General features: G+C 43.4%; 1 protein-coding gene across 2 annotated transcripts in view; it reads right to left on the reverse strand.

Annotated features, from left to right (window-relative positions):
* Positions 1–6994: 6994 nt before the first annotated feature.
* keap1 (kelch like ECH associated protein 1) overlaps positions 6995–14329 on the reverse strand; it is a 64817-nt gene continuing 57482 nt past the window's right edge. For both annotated transcript variants that reach the window (XM_033027907.1, XM_033027906.1), the window contains exons 5-6: positions 12912–13088; positions 6995–7992 (exon numbers count right to left, since the gene is read on the reverse strand). In XM_033027907.1, the coding sequence (XP_032883798.1) occupies positions 7844–7992; positions 12912–13088 (326 nt within the window). In that variant the 3' untranslated portion in view covers positions 6995–7843. The remainder of the gene's footprint in view (positions 7993–12911; positions 13089–14329) is intronic.

The raw sequence follows: 14329 nt of genomic DNA on the forward strand, positions 1-14329 counted from the left end.
CTTCGTTTTCCTCGCACACTCCAAAGACACACAGGGTTGTAGGTTAATTGGCTTGGTATAAATGTAAATTGTCCCTAGTGTGTGTTGGATAGTGTTAATGTGCAGACATTGCTGGTCGGTGCGGAGTCGGTGGGCCAAAGGGCCCGTTTCGGCGCTGTATCTCTAAATTAAAAATTAAACAAAAGGTCCTGAGTTTGTACGTTACCCAGTGGCTTAAGTGGACCTGTGGAAAAATCTATCACAATGCCCACTCATGAATTGGGCTCAGTTATACTGTCATCTTTGTAGACAATGCAGCAGTCACTTAACATTAAACAGAATGCAACAGTGGAATAGGTAAAGGTTAGTGGAAACATAGTAACAATGACCTGCATGGGTTAATTATGCTCAAGCTGATGCCGAGATGATAAGCATTGGAGGGAGATTTTTTTTAAAAAGATCCTCGAGTTACTCAATGGATCAGGCAGCATGTCTGATGGACATCGATAGGCAATGTTTCGGGTCAGGATCCTTCTTCAGACGGTTTGTAGTCAGGGGAGGGGGGAAGCGGGAAGAGAGGTGGGGGCGGGACAGAATCTTTCAAGTGATAGGTGGATACAGGTGAGGGGGGGGGGTTGATTGGTAGATGGTTGGACAAAGGGCAGATATGAGGAGATATAAAGTGAGATAAGTATTGGTAGAATAATTGTCAATTACAAAGCCAGAGGAAGGAATACAGGTGGAAGGGGAGGTGGAGAGGTGGGACGGGGAGAAATGGGTCCGCCTGAGCTTCCAGGTGGGGCATAGGGAAAAGAGGAGGGGAAAGGGGGGGAGAGGAAGATAGAAGAGAGACAGTTGGACATTAGTTGGCTAAAATTGGAGAATTCATTGTTCATACCATTAGGTTATAAGCTTGCCAAGCAGAATACCAAGCGCAGTCCATGTCCAAGATGTCTTCTTTCTTTAGGAAACATGGTTTCTCCAGCTGCTATCATAGATGGATCCCTCACCTGCACCTTCTCTGTGTCCTGTTGTTCTGCACTCTCGCCCCTCCCCTAAAACAGAACAAGGATAGTTTCCCTGGTACTTACCTTGCACCCCCCCCCCCACCCTCCCTAATCAACACATCATTCTCCAACATTTCTGGCACCTTCTGTAGATCAATCACCATTAGCTGGTTTGATCCATGCCTGTTTTGTACTGTTGTACACCCGATCCGAAATCCAGTTCGGGTTTCTACTACGTCATCTAGAGAGCCGGCTCGGATATTTTTCAGTTTCATCTTGGAGCTTGAACCTACAACGGTTTATGTGTATTCACTCTATATGTTTATGCTAATAAAGAACTTATGTATGAAGCTGAAATAAGTTACTCTGATACAAGTTAATCTTCGTCCCATCTGTCCACAAGACCTTTTTCCTGAATTGTGGTTGCTCTTTTAAGTACTTCTTGGCTAACTGTAACCTGGCCATCCTATTTTTACAGCTAACCAGTGGTTTGCATCTTGCAGTGTAGCCTCTGTATTTCTGTTCATGAAGTCTTCTGCAGACAGTGGTCATTGATAAATCCACACCTGACCCCTGAATAGTGTTTCTGATCTGTCGGACAGGTGTTTGGGATTTTTCCTTATTATAGAGAGAATTCTTCTGTCATCAGCTGTGGAGGTCTTCCTTGGCCTGCCAGTCCCTTTGCAATTAGTCAGCTCACCAGTGCTCTCTTTCTTCTTAATGATGTTCCAAACAGTTGATTGTGGTAAGCTTAATGTTTGGCTGATGTCTCTAACAGTTTCATTCTTGTTCCTCATAATGGCTTCTTTGACACAACTTTGGTCCTCATGTTGATAAACAGCAATAAAAGTTTCCAAATGTGATGGAAAGACTGGAGGAAAGACTAGGTGCTGAGAGCTCTCTGATACCTGCATTAGGAGGCAATTAATCACACCTGAGCAATTACAAACACCTGTCCCAAAGCCATGTGTCCCAAACATTATGGTGCCCTGAAATAGGAAGGGGGGGTTTGTGAAGTATTCAGCAACCTAGACAAGCCGAGTGGTAACATCATAAGCAACTAGCAATTACAGCTGTAATTTCTACATGGTGAAACCAAAATGTATAAAAATGGCCTTTAATAAAATCTGACAATGTGCACTTGAACCACATGTGATTTTTTTTCTATTATCCCAAATTGTGGAGTACAGCGGCAAATAAATAAATGATGTGTTTATGGAGGGCGCTGTATATGATACCCAGATCCAGCTTATTACCTGAACTTCAACAATCCAACTCAGTCTCACTAATAGATCTGCAAGACAACGTCAGAAAGTGTCTACCTTTGTTCTTCCACAGCCTGCTGAGCGGATGATAGATTCCACAGTACTCTTTGTGGATGCACGTCTCTCTCTCTCTCTCTCTCTCTCTCTCTCTGCAAGACTGCTTCACTTTATTTATGCACATTGACAGGATGATGATTGGGGTCTAGATGATGAAATGTCTTCTCAAACAGCAGCCAACTAATCTGGCAGGGTAACTCAAATATAGCATGTACTACTGATGGTTGCAAGATGAGCCGTGCCAATACCACGGGTTTCTGGTATTCACCATAAATATCTTTTTAATGAGCTTGCTCATAATCTGCACATTTGCTGAAATGCAACAGCTTGCAGTTGTACTCTTGAACCATTTATGAGACATTGTGTAACACATTCCACTCTGCACAAAGGAAAAGCTTATATTTCCAAAGTATGTGCTTCTTCTGCTCCCCATTTGGGTGGATTGGAGGAAGGATGGTGATTATGCTATTATTTGCATCAACAGCCCGTCTAACTTTCTTAATGCTGCGATGGACAGCTTTATTGTGAGACGCTGCTGAAGTATTCAGCAACCTAGACAAGCCGTGGTAAAATCATAAGCAACTAGAGAGGATATTCCAGCCATGAAAGATTTTCAGTCCTGCCATCCATCACTGCTCCAGTGAGGGTATAAATATGTCTGCGTCGTATTTTTTTTCCCAGTGGAGTTCCTATTTCCCTGTGGCTATCAAACTACAAATCCTCCCCCTACTGTCGTGGGGTAGACTGACACCCCCTCCCTCCAATCTTTACACATCCCCCATCCTTTCCACTTGACACTTTAATTTCTAGCTTCATGTACCTTGATGTTTTTATAACTGTTTGCAGACCAATTTCCCTCCTGGGATAAATAACGTTCTATCGTATGGTAATGTATGAAAAGTGGGCACCGCCGTGCTCGAACTAGATTCATTCTCTAATGGGAAGCAGCTCCTCCAATTTTAAAGGTGGCCACGCCAAAGGTTCAGAGAACAAAGGTTTGGAAATACATTGTAGTTCAACAAAAAAGTGAAGTCAAATGAACTACAACTTATTTTTAAAGTTTTAGCTCAACTGGGATCATTTTGATCAGATTTTTTTATTATTTATCCAATAGAATTATGCAATAGAACTGGTTTCTTTCTTTCAGGAAAATGCTTCTGATCGACACCCACAGCACAAATTAGATAAATCGATAATATATTGTAATTCCAAGCTCATCCCTTTGTTTTATAGGATTTACTGACCCTTCTGCATTCTACCAACTGTTGAAGGCAGATTTATTCTGTAGCTGGACATAAAGGCTGGAGTAAATCTGTGGGTCAGGCAGCATCTCTGGAGAAAAAGGATGGGTTATATTTTGGGTCAGGACCCTTCTTTAGACATCTTGATAAAAACCAGCATCTGCAATTCTTTGTTTCTACATTTATCCCGTAGTGGTTCGGTATCTGACATTTTATGCAAGCACTTATTACTTGTGATTCCTTCCCATTGAATAACAGTTAATTCACAGTGAGCATAACTTCAATTCATTGGGTCCCTACTGTCAGGAGTAAGCACTTGAGTGCAAACATCTAGCCATTTCATTTCCAAAAGCCACGTTAGTCCATTGCAGAGCTCCTGTTGGAGCGATTAGCAGAGTTACAAAGTAATCGCAAATTATAGACCACTGTTACAAGATCACTTACAAGAAACATTTATTTGTCACATGTGCCAGATGGTGACAAATAGTCTCGCAGGTCACAGGCTGGTGCCTGTTTTCCGGAGCTCCCGCGGCAACAGCTGCGTCCGCTGGACTGGAGGGCGGCAGCTTCGACCACCCCGGGCCGCGGAGCTTGAACTGGCCCGTTCGCGGAGCTCGGTGAGCCGCGGGACTGACTTACCATCGCCCGGTGGGGTATCGCCTCAGCGCAGAGGGAGAAGAGGAGGGAAGAGACAGTAACCCTAAGATTTTTGCCTCCATCACAGTGAGGAGGTGCCTGGTGAACTCACTGTGGTGGATGTTAATTTGTGTTTATTGTGTGTTTTGTTGTTTATTATTACATGTATGGCTGCAGGCAACGACATTTCGTTCAGACTGAAAGGTCTGAATGACAAATAAAGGATCTAAGTCTAATCTAATGGCACAGTGAAATGTGTTTACCATACAGCCATTCAATAAAAATAAAGAACACAACACACGATAGAGTTCAACATAAAAACATCCCCACAGCAGAATCAAAGTTTCCCACTGTGAGGGAAGGCACCAAAGTCAGTCTCTTCCTCTAATGTTCTCCAATGTTCACCCGTGGTCGGGGCCTCCCCGAGCCCTCCACAGTCACCGCTACGGGCGGCCCGATGTTCAGGCCCGCTCGCCAGGATGATGTAAGTTTGACGTTGGGGCTGGAGGACATCCTCAGCGGCCTGGACATCAGAGTCGGCCACCTCCTACCGGAGTCCGCGGCTCCCAAAGTCCGCAGGCCGCGCTGGGCGGAGATGCAACGCTGGCGGCCCTCGGCAAAGGGCCCCAGGACTCCGCGAAGACGGTCAGCGCCGCCCGCGTTGGAAGCTCTCCCAAACCGCAACTCCACGATGTTGGAGCAGCGGCCCAACGCTCCAAAGCTCCAAACGGCGATCCAGGTAGGCATCCCCCGCTCCGCGGTGAATTCAGCGCCGCGCCGCCGCTGTTGTCGCTCTGGTCCGGCTCCCGGTAAGAAAGGCCGCTCCGATCCAGCTGGTAGGCCGCGAGGGGGGCGAGGACGCGACTCAGAGAAATAGTCACGTCCCCGCCAGGAAGCGACTGGGAAACAGTTTCCCCCTTTCCCTGCCCCCCTCCCCCACATAGAAAAGTCAAAGATTCCCCCCAAAACAGACTTAAACTAACTAAAAATTGAAAAACAAACAGGCTGTAGGCAAAGGCTGTCGTCAATGTGGCGCCCCTAGTGGCAAAGATGGGTAAAACAGAATAATTAACCAGTAAAATAAATTCCAGCAAACACAATATTAAAAGATGGAGACAAAAATGCTGGAGAAACTCAGCGGGTGCAGCAGCATCTATGGAGCGAAGGAAATAGGCAACGTTTCGGGCCGAAACAAGAGGGAGCAACAGAAACAAGGGTATTGCAGTTATCTATTTTACTTTGGGTACATTGTTGTTTTACACCCACTGTGGAAACACAAGCCGTGTCATAATAATGCCCCTGTCCCACTTAGGAAACCTGAATGGAAACCTCTTGAGACTTTGCGCCCCACCCAAGGTTTCCGTGCGGTTCCCGGAGGTTTTGTCAGTCTCCCTACCTGCTTCCACTACCTGCAACCTCCGGGAACCGCAGGTGTCCCCTCCCTTCCCATTTCAAATGGTCACTATTTAAAAATTACTTTCATGGACTATTTCCCCACTATTATTTCTGGTATGATAAAGCATTGCAAACCACTAAGTTCATGAACAAACCTTCACACCCTCCTTTTACTTTGATCGTCTTAGCCTTGTTCTTCAGTTAACTCCATACTGATCAACTGCAGCAGTTTCTTTCCTATTTAACTGGTCAGACACTGCCATCAGATATTTTTCCTCAGCCTTATGTAGAGGAGAAAAGTCTCCTGATCTCCAATTTTGTAAGTAAGGCCCTCCTCCTAACTAGCTCAGCAAATCTCCCTAGTATTGTTTCACTAGTCCTGCCATCCAACTGAAATCTGTATGTCCAAAACCATCTAACCAATAATTGTTGTAGGTTTCGTCTCACCTCTGCTTTTGTGATAGGCATTTATTTTTGAAACCTACAGGTGCACATTCAATTTTTCAAAAGAAAAGTTCCCAAAATTTGTTGCTTTGCCAAGTTTCCAGCTTTATAAATTTTAAAGTTTGGTGCAAATAGAGTCCAATTCTAAATTGGACTAATTTGCCACAAAAAGTTAACTCAATTTTCACTGTGCCTTAATTGGTACATGTGATAATAAACTGACCTTGAAACCCAAGGGTGAAAGATACTGCAATCAGGAGGAGAGAAAGGTTGATTAATTGCTCATTAATCAGTCTGAAGAAGGGTTTCGGCCCAAAACGTCACCCATCCCTTCTCTCCAGAGATGCTGCCTGTCCCGCTGAGTTACTCCAGCTTTTTGTGTCTACCTTCGGTTTAAACCAGCATCTGCAGTTCCTTCCTACACATTGCTTTAACTGCTCAGCAGGTTAGCATATTTTCCTTTGTAATGCCCGTCCCACTTAGGAAACCTAAACGGAAACCTCTGGAGACTTTGCGCCCCACCCAAGATTTCCGTGCGGTTCCCGGAGGTTTTTGTCAGTCTCCCTACCTGCTTCGACTACCTGCAACCTCCTGCCACCTCCGGGAACCGCACGGAAACCTTGGGTGGGGCGCAAAGTCTCCAGAGGTTTCTGTTCAGGTTTCCTAAGTGGGTCAGGGGCATTAGGAGTTTATATATACACTGAAGATAGATGCAAAATGTTGGAGTAACCCACCACTGGCCTTTTTTAAATCAATGGGCAAATGAGAGGCACAATGGTCAACAAGATTACTCCTAACCCTGTAACATGGCATCCAAGTAATCAAATATTCCCCTGGATTTGGCAGCTAAATTGATACTTGGTAAAAAGCCAACAAAAACGCAAGCTATCTAAAAATCTGCACAGATGTGACTCTGGTCACACTCAGGAAAAGAGCATTCTGTGAAATAAAGGAGACCACTGCATTACAGTCTATTTATTAAATACAATGTTTATTAAAGTGAACACATTTTATTAAAAATACTGTCTTAGAAATTAAGTCAACGATGTTCATTTTGTTAGAATGGATTCAATTACTTTTTTGGGGATGTTTTTACCCAAGTACTAGTGCAAAATAAAGTGGTATGGCACAGGGAAACAGCCGCAGATAAATGACACCTCCCCTTCTCAACACAGCACAAGAGAACCAGATGTAATGTTCAGAGAGAAAATCTTTTAAATGGATGTTTGCTCCAGTGCCCATCCCCCTGCTCCTCCTCCTCCAGCTCTCTGCAGCTGATGTAATCCGACCTGGATTCTGCACTTATACATGGAGCAGCCAGACTTCTGCTCCAATTTACTACCATATGCCCGCCTATTACAGTTATTTAGTGCATGCTGTTCAAGAAGTGGGTAATTGCAAATATCAAAGTTAATTAATTTAAGTAATTAGCATATTGTTACAAGATGCCATCCTCATTAGAACATGGAAATTGTCTTTGGGAATAGGTGATAAACACTGTAGATTTCAGATTGGTGCGCAAGGCAAGGCCTGCAACACAAACCCACCTGTGAATATCTAACATGTATTCATTAAAATCTCTAATCGCATTGGTTGTGGGCTTCAGAAATGTTATGTTCCTTTTCAGTTATTAAATGTCAAATTGTGGGAGTTCATATAAATTTTCTTCCGATTTACAGAAAAAACAAGTGCAAAAAGCCCTCCATATTTGAAAATGGTATTTGCACCAAAGTGCTGGTAAAGTCTTTTAAAAAAGATGATCACTGCAGAAAGTCCAAGAGAATTGTTAAGATTGAGGTTGACCCGGTGATCAGGAACATTAGCACCGAGCCAAGTTGCACGGTTCTATAGTGACAGCAACACCAACACCACTCCTCCCAGAGGTCATTTCTGTCACTTCTGTCCATTGCCCAGTGTCTGGATCGAAGCTCTCCACACTACTGAGAAAATCTTGTCCATCGTAGCCACCTATGAACAAATATAAAGTTAAAGCATACACAGATTACATCCACTTACACTTAATATTCCTGCAATTTCTTTGTATCCCCAAGCAGACCCAAGACCAAGATGCTAGCATTTATTTCGAGGGCTAGAATACAAAAACAGGGATGTAATGCTGAGGCTCTATTAAGTGCTGGTCAGGTCACATTTGGAATATTGTGAGCAATTTTGGGCACCATATCTGAGGAAGGATGTGCTGGCTCTGTAGAGGGTCCAGAGGAGGTTTACAAGAATGATCTCAGGAATGAGTAGGTTAGTCTACGATGAGTATTTGTCAGCACAGGGCCTGTACTCGCTGGAGTTTAGAAGAATGAAGGGGGAACCTCATTGAAACACACAGAATAGTGAAAGACATGGATAGAGTGGATGTGGAGAGGATGTTTCCACTAGTGGGGGAGTCTAGGACATAGCCTCAGAATTCAAGGACATTCTTTTAAGAAAGAGATGAGGAGAAATGTCTTTAGTCAGAGCGCGGTGAATCTGTGGAATTCTTTGCCACAGAGGCCAAGTCAGTAGATAGATAGATTTTTGATTAGTACAGGTGTCAGAGGTTATGGAGAGAAGGCAGGAGAATGGGGTTAGGAGGGAGAGGTGGATCAGCCATGATTAAATGGCAGAGTAGACTTGATGGGCCGAATGGCCTAATTCTACTCCTATCACATGATCTTATTACCTCCTCTCAGTGTGCAAAATGGCATGCTCTTGAATGAGAATACGTCATGTTTGTTATGATAGAATGAATTAAATTACATATTTTGAACATCTTTGTCCTAGTACAGTGAATAATAAGCTAAGATCAGGAATCAATGCTGAATTCCTGAAACTTCAACACAGAATCAAGACAGACACTACAGTCAGAGCGGAGGAAGGATGATTGAATTGTTGGAAGCACCTTCTCCTTGTTGAAATGTTAAACCATGGTTATTTACTTGCTCAAGATGAATGGAATTGATCCCAAGTTGTATGCATGGAGAGCAGGGAGGTTATTCTAGTTCTTTCATTTATTTTTATTCTTTAGCCATATCAAAATATTCTAGCAAAATGCATAATTCAAAAGGAATTTGTCTGCCACAACCAGTGCACTTCAGAAAGAACAGAAAGTATATCTTCTTTATCCCTCTGCATATCAAGAACCATGTGCCATTTTAAAAAAATATGTAAATGAAACTTCAGATTTCAGCGAGATGACTTGCAGAGGAAAATTGGGGTTTTGATGAGAAAGCAAATGGGAAGGCTTAATTATCTTACAGCATAAACAGTCAACCACAACTTCATGAAACAAGGCGTAGTTCCATTGCATGGGGGAGCTCAGACAGGATTAGAACATAGAAGAGTAGACAGGAATGGGCACTTAGGCCCACAATGTTTGTGCCAAATGTGATGCCAAGTTAATCTGAACTCATCTGCCTCATCTGATCCCTATCGCTATATTCCCTGCACTTCCTTGTGCCTTTCTAAAAACCTCCACCACCACCCCTGGCATTGGGTTCCAGGTACCTACCACTACTAATTGCACAAAACCCTTGCCCTGCACATCTCCATTAAACATTTCCCCCTCTCACCTTATAGGTATGCCCTCAAGAATAGGACATTTCCACCCTGAGAAAAAGGTTCTGACTGTCTACCCTATCTATGCCTCTCACAACTTTATACACGTCTATCACATCTCACCTCTGCCTCTACCATTGCAGAGAGTGCAGTCCAAGTCTATCGAACCTCTCCCTGTAGCTGAAAATCTCAAATCCAGACAACATTCTGGTAAACCTCCTCTGCACCCTGTCTAAAGCTTCCACATCTTTCCTGTAATGGGGTGACCAGAACTTTACACGGTACTCCAAATGCAGCCGAAACAAAGTCCTATAGAGCTACAGTGCCCTCCATAATGTTTGGGGCAAAGATTGCCTCTGTACTCCACAATTAGAGAATGTAATAGAAAAAAACTCACATGTGGTTAAAGTGCACATTGTCAGATTTTATTACAGGCCATTTTTATACATTTTGGTTTCACCATGCAGAAATTACAGCTGTGTTTATACATAGTCCCCCGTTCCATAATGTTTGGGACAAATGGCTTCACAGACATTTGTGATTGCTCAGGTGTGTTTAATTACCTCCTTAATGCAGGTATAAGAGCGCTCTCAGCACCTAGTCTTTCCTCCAGTCTTTCCATCAAGTTTCCTTTGGAAACTTTATTGCTGTTTATCAACATGTGGACCAAAGTTGTGCCAATGGAAGTCAAAGCAGCCATTTTGAGACTGAGAAACATGAATAATAGCCCTGGCCCACGGTGCGAGTTCATTCCAAGAGCTCTCCTGGGTTTAAAAAAAATCAAACTAGTGGTAAGCACGGAGAATGAACGTAGCGGGTATGTCGGAGCTCGGGGACGTCTCTTAGCGGCTCGTAACGCTAACGGCAGGTACTCAGGAAGACTCGCTAACGGCAGGTAAGCACAGGAAGACGTGAAGATTTTTCAACATGTTGAAAAATGTCCACGAGAGCCCCAAGTACTGACGAGTGGCCATTACCATAAATCTCCGAGTTCAAATCAGGGCAAACTCGGGAGAGCTCTTGGAATGAACTCGTACCGTGGGACGAGCTTTAAAACTGTTAGAGACGTCAGCCAAACCTTAGGCTTACCAAAACCAACTGTTTGGAACATCATTAAGCAGAAAGACAGCACTGGTGAGCTTACTAATCGAAAAGGGACTGGCCAAAGAAGACCTCCACAGCTGATGACAGAAGAATTCTCTCAATAATAAAGGAAAATCCCCAAACACATGTCCGACAGATCAGAAACGCTCTTCAGGAATCAGGTGTCGATTTGTCAATGACCACTGTCCGCAGAAGACTTTGTGAACAGAAATACAGAGGCTACACTGCAAGATGCAAACCACTGGCTAGCTTCAAAAATAGGATGGCCAGGTTACAGTTTGCGAAGAAGTATTTAAAAGAGCAACCACAATTCAAGAAAAGGTCTTGTGGACAGATGAGATGAAGATTAACTTATATCAGAGTGATGGCAAGAGCAAAGCATGGAGGAGAGAAGGAACTGCCCAAGATCCAAAGCATACCACCTCATCTGTGAAACATGGTGGTGGGGGTGTTATGGCCTGGGCATGTATGGCTGCTGAAGGCACTGTCTCACTTATCTTCATTGATGATACAACTGCTGATGGTAGTAGCATAATGAATTCTGATGTGTATAGACACATCCTATCTGCTCAAGTTCAAACAAATGCCTCAAAACTCATTGGCCGGCGGTTCATTCTACAGCAAGACAATGATCCCAAACTGCTAAAGCAACAAATGAGTTTTTCAAAGCTAAAAAATGGTAAATTCTAGAGTGGCCAAGTCACTCACCCGATCTGAACCCAATTGAGCATGCCTTTTATATGCTGAAGAGAAAACTGAAGGGGACTAGCCCCCAAAACAAGCATAAGCTAAAGATGGCTGCAATACAGGCCTGGCAGAGCACCACCAGAGAAGACACCCAGCAAATGGTGATGTCCATGAATCACAGAATTCAAGCAGTCAAGACATGCAAAGGATATGCAACAAAATACTAAACATGACTACTTTCATTTACATTACATTGCTATGGTGCCCTGAAATGGGGGGGACTATGTATAGACACTGCTGTAATTTCTACATGGTGAAACCAAAATGTATAAAAATGGCCTTTATTAAAATCTGACAATGTGCACTTTAACCACACGTGATTTTTTTTCTATTACAAATCTCAAATTGTGGAGTACAGAGACAAATAAATAAATGATGGGTCTTTGTCCCAAACATTATGGAGGTCACTATGTAATGGGGTGACCAGAACTTCACACGGTGCTCCAAATGCAGCCTAAACAAAGTCCTATAGAGCTACATCACATCTTCCTGACTCTCATATTCAATGCCCCTAGCAATCAAGACAAGCATACTATGCACCTTCTTTACCACCCTATCTATCTGTGCTGCCACCTTCAGTCAGTTAGGAACTTGGACTCCAATGCTGTTAAGGGTCCTGCCATTAACTGTATACTTTCTCCTTACATTCACCTTTGTGTTCTTAACATGTTAAAGAGCCGTGGGATTTTTCTCACCGTTCTCATCAGTGACATTTCATAGCCCTTTAAGGTCCTTCTTATTGCCCACTTCCCTACTTTGAACTTGCCTAATGACATTGTAATCTGCCTTTCCCCAATTAATTACCTTCCCCCAAACATCCAGACCTGTCCCTATTCAAAACAATCTTAAAATTTATGGAGCTGTGAACACTAGTCCCAAAATGCCCTTCCACCGTGACACCAGTAATCTGACCAGGCTTGTTTTCCAATACAAGGTCCAGTATGGTCCCTCCTCGAGTCGGAGTCTCCATAAACTCTTTACGGAAACCTCCTTGGATACACTGAACAAATTCTGCCCCATCTAACGCTCTTGCCCTGAGTAAGTCCCAGTCAATATTAGGGAGTTAAAGTCTAACAACCCTGTGGTTCTTGCATCCTTCCTTAACCTGTCTACATGGCTGGCTATTGGGTGGTCTGTAATGTAATCCCATTAGAGTAATTCCTCCTTTCTTATTTTTGAGCTCAACCAATAATGCCTCAGTTGACACACCCTCCCAGTATGTCCTCTCTGAGTAGTACTGTGACATTCTCCCTGATTAGTGAAGAAACTCCTCCACCTCTTTTACCTCCCTTCTCTATCATGTTTGAAATATTGAAATATCTGGCACGTTGAGCTGCAGGTTGTGTCCCTCTCGCAAACAAGTTTCTGCAATGGCCACAACACATCATAATCCCAAGCACTGATCCAGGTTCATCAGCTTTATCCACAATGCCCCTCGCATTGAAAGCAAAACTGTGGGAACAAAGTGGTTCAATATTCAAACTTACCGAGCACATAGATTTTGCCCTGATAGACAGTCACTCCGAGAGCGCTACGCTTATGCTTCATTGGTACTAAACATGTCCAGTTGTTCAACTCAACATCGTATCGCTCCACACTGTTCAGCTGATTGACGCCATCATATCCTCCGATTGCATAGACAGAGTTGTTTACCGCACAGATACCTAAACGCAAACACACAAAATTCTTTACCTTGACCCAGTTCATATTTTTATCCACTCCCCATTTTCTTTCTTTTAGTGTCATAGTTGGAAATTGTGAATGCATCACGATTGATTTAATCTGGCAAAAAATACATTTGTTTGGCGAACCATTTCAATGCAATTGACATGATTTAGCTGTAGACCTTCACCGGAGTCATGGAATCATACAGCATGAAAACAGGCCCTTCGGCCCCTTGTCCATGCCGGCCAAGTTCCCCATCTAAGTTGGTCACATTGTCCCTGTGTTTGGTCAATATTTCTCAAAACCGTTACTATCTATTTATCTGCCCAAATATCCTTTAAATGCTACCTAAATAGTACCTACCTCAACTATTTCCGCTTGCAGCTTGTTCCATATGCCCATCACCCATTGAGTGAAAAAGTTGCCCTTCAGGTTTTTATTACATCTTGCCCCACTCACCCTCAAGTTATGCCATCTGGTTCTTAATTCCCTTACCCTGGGTAAATGACTGTGAATTCACCCTAACTATTCCCCTCATGATTTTATACACCTCTGTAAGATCACCTCAGCCTTTTGCACCCCAAGGAATAGAGTTCTAGCCTGCTCAACCTTTCCCTATAGTTCAGGCTCTCGAGCCCTGGCAACATCCTCGTAAATCTTCTCTGCACTCTTCCCGGCTTAATAACATCCTTCCTATAGCAGAGTGACCAAAACTGAACACAATACTCCAAATGTGGCCTTACTAACTGTAACATAATGTACCAACTTCATATTCAATACTGATGAAGGCCAGTGTACCAAAAGTACACATTTCACCAGCATTTTCTGCTTCCTTCTATGAAATCAATTCAGTTCCTTGCAGAAACAATGAACTGCAGTTGCTGGTTAATACACAAAAGGACATAAAGTGCTGGAGTATCTCAGCAGGTCAGGCAGCTTCTCTATAGAACATTGACAGGTGACTTTTCGGGTCGGGATCGTTCTTCAGACTCTGATCTGTGTATGCAGTTAGCTAGCTCTTCCAGGATCCTATGCGATCTAACCTCAGGCTAGAGCAACCGGAAAGTGTTGAGCAACATGTCATATTGAGTACAGCCACTTCAGCAATCCTCTCTTGTAATCTTTGAAAGGCTAAATTCCACACTGCTCTGTTTATTTACTATTCCATTACGATCCTTCCTTTTACAAGGAGTTTTAAACTTCATGGAATCATACAGCATAGAAAGTGACCCTATTGGCA

Source organism: Amblyraja radiata, chromosome 10 (assembly GCF_010909765.2).
Source record: "Amblyraja radiata isolate CabotCenter1 chromosome 10, sAmbRad1.1.pri, whole genome shotgun sequence".
Classification (NCBI taxonomy): domain Eukaryota; kingdom Metazoa; phylum Chordata; class Chondrichthyes; order Rajiformes; family Rajidae; genus Amblyraja; species Amblyraja radiata.